General features: G+C 39.0%; 1 protein-coding gene across 2 annotated transcripts in view; it reads left to right on the top strand.

Moving 5' to 3' along the window:
• Positions 1 to 7,500, top strand: part of LOC115232593 (equilibrative nucleoside transporter 1-like) — a 70,568-nt gene that overhangs the window by 15,048 nt on the left and 48,020 nt on the right. For both annotated transcript variants that reach the window (XM_036511584.1, XM_036511580.1), the window contains exons 3-4: positions 721 to 799; positions 5,993 to 6,074. In XM_036511584.1, coding sequence (XP_036367477.1) covers positions 721 to 799; positions 5,993 to 6,074 — 161 coding nt within the window. The remainder of the gene's footprint in view (positions 1 to 720; positions 800 to 5,992; positions 6,075 to 7,500) is intronic.

Raw genomic sequence — 7,500 nt, 5'->3', positions numbered from 1 at the left:
CATTTTGCTCATGGGGTGGCTTGATTAGAGGTAATTTGGTGTTGAACGAGAGCAGAAAGAAAAATTTACATCTTCCTCAAAGACACATTGAATAATCAACCAAGCCATAGGTCAAATGTAGTCTAATCTAATCGTAATAAAAACAGAAGACCGAGTAACATACAAATGACGTATGAGCGAGGATTATCATCTCAAAGGCGAAATATTTGAATATAAAGGTATTAATACAACTGCCTCTAATTAACGATTTGTAGTATATTACTAATTACAACAAGACATCAATTAGGAAATTTAGTTTAATTCGCACCGAATTCTGCGTTTGTCTGCCACATTTTTACACATAAACATATCAACGCGTGTTCAAACTTCTGCTAGACATCGATAATGTTGGATCGCAATAGGGAATGTTTTGCATTTGGACAAAGAAATCAAATTAACAGGAAAATATCTAAATTTCATTTAGATAGATATTGGCTACTAAATGGAAAGCTGTTTGGATAATCAGTCCAAAAGTTTAAAACTTAGAACTGAAATCTTCCTAAAGCTAGCATAGCCAACAGTCTATCGATTATACTTAGCAAAATTACAGATGTGATAATCTCGCTGCTGTGGTATTTTTATCACGAGAAAAATCTATAACTGTTCCTTGAATACTTTTTCCTGTATGCTCCGAGGTATGTCACAGAATACGTTGAACCAATATTTTATCGTATTTTATAGACGCAAAAGAAATGAATTCAAACGGCAGCATCAGCAAGGCATCAGCACAAGTTCCAGAGGAAATACCACCACGTGATAAGTACGTAATCAGTGAATGCTTTGCTTAGATGTTCTATTTGTAAATAAGTGGAGGCGCAATGGCCCAGTGGTGAGGGCAGCGGACTCGCGGTCGTAGGATCGCGGTTCCGATTCCCAGACCGGGCGTTGTGAGTGTTTATTGAGCGAAAACACCTAAAAGCTCCACGATGCACCGGCAGGGGATGGTGGTGATCCCTGCTGTACTCTTTCACCACAACTTTCCCTCTCACTCTTTCTTCTTCCTGTTTCTGTTGTACCTGTATTTCGAAAGACCAACCTTGTCACTCTCTGTGTCACGCTGAATCTCCTCGAGAACTACGTTAAGGGTACACGTGTCTGTGGAGTGCTCAGCCACTTACACGTTAATTTCACGAGCAGGCTGTTCCGTTGATTCGGATCAACTGGAACCCTCATCGTCGTAACCGACGGAGTGCTTCCTCCTCCTATTGTAAATAAACTCGTGCATGCTTTACGTACATGTCTGTGTGTGTGTGTGTGTGTGTGTGTGTGTGTGTGTGTGTGTGTGTGTGTGTGTGTATGTGTGTGTGTGTGTTGTGCACATATGTGTGCAAGCAGATAAACTTACACTCGTGGGTATACGTATTACTTTATGAAGAATCTTGGAGATATACTGCAATTTTTCCTCGATTGTATCTGGAGAATGTGAATCAGTCTATTCTGCTTTTATTATTCTAATATTTTCTGCTTTAGTTTGTGGAGAACCCAAACATTTCTATGTTTTTTTTTATGCAGACCTATAGCTATTTAGTGAATACGTCACCAGTCTAGTGAAGGGGTCACTAGTATGGTGAGTTCACTATCTTCGTAGCTAATGTGTAGCATAGTCCAATGGAGTGATCTCAGTCTGGTTGAAGTGACGACGTCGGCGGTAGCAGTTTGTTGATACTGTGTCTGTGTGTTCGTTCAATAGAAATTGGTATACAAAGACAGACGGACAAAATTCAACCTTGTTCAACAGCAAAGTTGGATCATTTCGGTTTGAACGGCAGTTTTTAACATAATTTCTAGGTAACTAAAAAATTTTAAACTTCGTATACTGGTAGACTGTGTTTATAAAACATCTTTATCTCTTGGCTTTATTGAGAAAATTCTATAGTTTGTAAGATATTTGTTGTTTTTTTTCTTCAATTTCTGCAATTTCAACTAATCACTGACGTCTATTGAGGTGAAAACATTATGTGCCGTATGAAAATGCCCCTCGTTTAAGAAACAGATTGGGTTTATTTACATTTCTGAAGAAAAAAAGATACCCTTCCCCCGACCCCTAACCCTAACCCTAAAACAGATTGAAATGCAATAGATTAATACTTAGGGTCATAATTATGGGTGACACCGCTAGAAAAAACTGCCGTTCAAACCGTAAAGATCCGCAAAGTTTATTCATAGCAGGGGGTTACGTACAATGTTAATATCTTGCATAAGATTTCCTGTAAAGAAGTAAACTGTGTTCTTGTAGAAATGTGTAGTGTTTTATAGAGATGTCTCTGGTGTGTTAACAGTATGTGAATGAATGCGTGAAGGCATTAGTTGTACTTTGTATATGCAGAAGAGACTTGATAGAAGTGTTTCTAGATAGCATGAAGATAACGACATTGAGTTTGGTCTATTCTACCAGCGTCCGTGAAAGAAGAAGTGTGTGAGAGGCCAGCGTAAACCGCGATAGAGCAAAACAGCATACCGAGAGTCCTTTTTGGAAGTGGAGCGAAGAAGTCAAGGAACTCTCGTTATTAGCCACACAGGGCCTAACACAGAGGGGACAGCACATGGTAGGGACAGAAACAAAAAACGGATGGAAAGGATGAATTAGATAAAATGATAAATGAAAGGAAACCGTTCGGCACCATCTCCAAGCGACTTCATTGAACCTGTTAATACAACTTTTTAAAACACTACTTGTAACAGTTCAAAGCACTATTTTCAATAGCTAACTTTCATCTTTCCGAAGAATGTCTATGTTAAATTTCTTTAAAAGTTCAAGATAGCTTACCCGTTCTGGTATTGTACTGGTGTCTATTATTTTTTTGACTCACCACTCAAAGTGTGCTTTTTTCTTTCTCTTTCTTCTTGTTTTCCCAGCCGTTTCCCTTCCGTTCTTTTCTTCGTTCACCTCCTCTTCCTCGGCGCTGGTACTGGTTTTCGTCGGTGGAAAAGTCGCGGTTTCCTTCCTACTCTCGGGTTTTTCTTTAGTCTTCACGGGTGGCGGAGGACACATTTATAGGATCGCGGGATCCTGCCTTCTACTCTGATCCTGCGTGTCACTTCTTCGACCGTGACGGTCTCGACCATGTATTCAAGGTCTTCCTGGATTATAGGTTCTGCCCTTGCCAGTTTTCGTGGTGTGTTCTGGTGGCCTGGGGGGCCACTACTTTCTCTTCCGTGCCCAGCAGTATGGCAGCTGCTAGCCAGGCTACATCAGTTTCTTGGGGTATATCTTCTACTCTAACCCTGGAAGCACGCCTCCCAAGGTATATGGGTAGGAGTTTTTAAGGGTGTTGCTAAGTGCAGCCTAGCAGTAGCTACCTCCCAGAACTGCACCTCCACCGTTTGAAACTTCCTTCATTTGGCAAGGTAAGAAATCCCTTTCCAAATTTGTTTTAATGCCTTTTCGATTTGAGCGGTCGACATGATTTCAATTTTCCTGGTTGTTGCTGAGTACGTCCTGTAAATAATATTTTTTTTCTTTTAAAAACTTATTGGTGGGGGGACATTTTACGTCGTTCCCCTCCCTTTTAAGCATTTCTTTGAATCTACTAAACTCATCCAGACACACGTCTTAGCTCTTCTCTTTCACCACCTCTGCATAATTCTTCACCTCAATGCTTCGTCTATTCTCTAACCAGCCCTTCCTCAGACGACGTAAAGTCTGAAGAAGAACACAAACTTTCGTATTCCATTACAAAGGTACAAACCTACGACGTTCTCCTACCAAAAAAGGGAAGACGTCGAACAACACCGCCGCAAGACGGCAAAACACACGTGTTCCACACAAAGACAGCGTTTCAACAGCAATCAACAAGACAGAGGAAGTCCAGGAAGTCAAGGAACCCGATCGGATCATGGCGGCAGGCACATTGTGTAAGAGACAATCGGACGTAGCAGAGAACGCCTGTCCGAGGGAGCTAGTTAACTCAGCCAATCACAGACTGAGTAAAGCTGTGACCTGACAGTGTCACCTGAGCCTACCATTTTCATTTTGTCTGTTGTTACAATTTAGAAACAGATTTACTCAGAGCTAAGCTGAGAACTAAAATTAATCACATTGAAATATGAACATCCGGTATCTCATACATTAACATATATATATAGGAGCACTCCGTCGGTTACAACGATGAGGGTCCCAGCTGATACGATCAACGGAACAGCTTGCTCGTGGAATTAACGTGCAAGTGGCTGAGCATTCCACAGACACGTGTACCCTTAACGTAGTTCTCGATGAGATTCAGCATGACACAGAGAGTGACAAGGCTGGCCATTTGAAATACAGGTACAACAGAAACAGGAAGAAAGAGCGAGAGAAAGTTGTGGTGAAAGAGTACAGCAGGGTTCACCACCAACCCCTGCCGGAGCCGCGTGGAGCTTTAGGTGTTTTCGCTCAATAACCACTCACAATGCCCGGTCTGGGAATCGAAACCGCGATCCTACGACCGCGAGTCCGCTGCCCTAACCACTGGGCCATTGCGCCTCCACATTAACATATAAGGACTATATGTCGAATAAAGGAACCATTCATTATTTGTTTTCATATTCATGTAATTACTGTGAGATAGATAAGTAGAAAAATATTCTCAATATCCAAATAATTGCATTAGAAAATATATTTACGCATTCGCTGAGATATATATTTTATAAGTTTCCGTCTTAAGAGTACATATCCTTTTCTTGTTAGAGATAATTTGACCGAATTCGTAGGTTTTTTTTTTGTTTTTTGTTGTGTTTTTGTTGCTTCGTTTTTTGGTTATTTCTACTTGTTGCTTGTCAATTATTTTTGTCTTGCATTTCCTTTTAGTTTTTGGCTTCCTTTACTTTTATTTGGCTATTTATGGATGTATATATTGGCGTCATTTGTAGCCATATATATAGAAGCGTTCAAGGCAGCGAGCTGGCAGAAACGTTAGCGCGCCGGGCGAAATGCTTAGCGGTATTTCGTCTGTCATTACGTTCTGAGTTCAAATTCCGCCGAGGTCGACTTTGCCTTTAATCCTTTCAGGGTCGATAAATAAAGTACCAGTTACGCACTAGGGTCGATGTAATCGACTTAAACCCTTTGTCTGTCCTCTCTGTCCTTGTTTGTCCTCTCTGTGTTTAGCCCCTTGTGGGTAGTAAAGAAATAGGCATATATAGAAGCGTTCATTATAGTATTTTTAGAGAGTGGTGGGCAAGCAGAATCGTTAAAGTGGTATTTAGTTTAGCTCACATCATTCCGATTTCAAATCTCACTTTGGTCAACTTTGCTTTCCATCCTTTCAGAGTTGAGAAAATACAGCACCAGTCAAGAACTGGAATCGATATAATCAACAAATATTTCTCCTAAAATATTTGGCCCCGTTGCTAAGTAGAAATTGTTAATTATTCTTTAGTCGTTGTAGGGTGTTCTCGTGTCTGAAGATTTCAATTTCCTATGCAGATATGCGCACTTAACCATAAACATTGTGTGTGTGTGTGTGTGTGAGCTCGGAAGTTATCAAATTTTTTAGTTTCTTTTTATATATTTTTCTTGCGCCATTTTGTTATTAAACTAGCTGCCATCCTCTGAGGCTAATTAACTTCGTAAAATTTTCGTCCCTTTAGGGTAAGCTTTAAGATTTTAAAATTTTATGTAGCAAAGTTACATATTAAAAAAAAAAGCAATATGACTCCCGAAATCGAGGTAATAGAAAGCTCTTTCAACAGCTATTATGAAAATAATTTCTCATTACCACCTACTACAATTAATAGGGGTAGATAAACATCGTAAAGCTGATAGATAAGTACCAGTTGAACACAGGGGTCGATGTTATCGACCTATTCCCTCCCCAAAAATTGCTGCCCTTGTGGAAAAATTTAAAACCATTATTACTATTACTATTATTATTATTATTATTATTATTATTATTATTATTATTATCATTATTATTATTATTATTATTATTATTATTATTATTATTATTATTATTATTATTATTATTATTATTAGATGGAACACTGTTCAAATTATCCTGATAATCCAAGGATTGGCTACTTTAATGCCATGGAATATGTTCATAAATGCGAAATCAGTGAGTATTTTATTCTACCACATAACATTACCCAATGTGACGTTGCTTAAACCTAAGTTTATATATGTTTGGATGTATGTAAGAATGTATGGCGGTGTGGTAAGAAATCTGCTTCCCATTCACATGGTTCCGGGTTCAGTCCCACGGTGTAACACTTTGGGCAAGTGTCTTCCACTATAGCCTCGAGTCGATCAAGGCCTTATGAGTGCGTTTGGTAGACGGAAACTGAAAGAAGCCTGTCGTATGTATGTGTGTGTGTGTGTGTGTGTCTTTGTGCCTGTGTTTCTCTCCATCACTACTAGATAACTGGTGCTGATGAGTTTACGTCCCCGTAACTTAGCAGTTCGGCAAGACAGACCGATAGAATGAGTACCCATCTTAAATTAAATTAAGTAATGGAATCGATTCTTTAGAGTAAAATTCTTCAAGGTTGTGTCCCATCATGACTGGAACAAATAAAAGATGAAGAATGAAAGATATTACACAAACATACGTTTTTGTTTGCAACGAAATCAAGAATTTCTAATACTAGGAATCGGCGATTTACTCTGGTGCTAGAGTTTCGCATCGCCTGTGCTCAATCAGTCAACATTTGAAATAAATGGTTGAATTGACAAAACATCAGTTATTCGATTCTCAGCGGTCAAAATCAATTACGTAATAGTTTGGCACAAATCCCTTGTGTATAATGTTACTGCTGAGGGATTTAAGGCCACTGTAGCTACTGTGTAGGAAAAATACTTAAGGTTTAGTCCAATTAGCGATCTCAATACCAAGACTATAATTAACACTAGGAAGTCGCTCCTGTACTTTGGCGATTTTTACATGGTTTAAGAGAAAGATAATTCTTTGATCAACGAGTTCTTTGAGTAGCTACGATGGAGCAGAAGCATCTAATATCGTAGAACTGTTAATGCCAGACACCCTCAGAAAAGTAACCTCAATGGTGTTATAGACTACGTATTTCTAGGACGACATTATGCATTCTTCCATTTGAAGAAGGTATAGACGTGATTTAACTGAGATTTCTCTGTGGGATTTCAGTTGCTATTTCTAGCTACTGAGATACCACAGAGTGACTCTTTCTTTGGCTCGTTTTGTGGCTGACATTGCTGAGATTGTTCTTGCTAGAAAATGGGATATCATAAGACGTCTATATAGATATAACAAGAAAGTTAGTCCAGAATGTTAACCTCTACATAAACCAACAAGGTAACTTCTACGTAGACGCACATCCTGCAAGAAACAGCTCCTAATTCGTCCTTAAATTACACCTTACCCTCTTAAATAAAATAAAAATGGATGCACTAGATAACATAGTTATAGATAACCGTAATAAGATTAGAAGGTCATGATTAGACTGCCTTTAATCATAATTCTGTCTGCTCGATCAGAATTGACAACCATAAAATCTGAAAAAGAAAAT

Source organism: Octopus sinensis, linkage group LG2 (genome assembly GCF_006345805.1).
Source record: "Octopus sinensis linkage group LG2, ASM634580v1, whole genome shotgun sequence".
NCBI classification, from domain to species: Eukaryota; Metazoa; Mollusca; class Cephalopoda; order Octopoda; family Octopodidae; genus Octopus; species Octopus sinensis.
The sequence above is the reverse complement of the archived record's forward strand: the minus strand, read 5'-3'. Positions and strand labels throughout refer to the sequence as shown.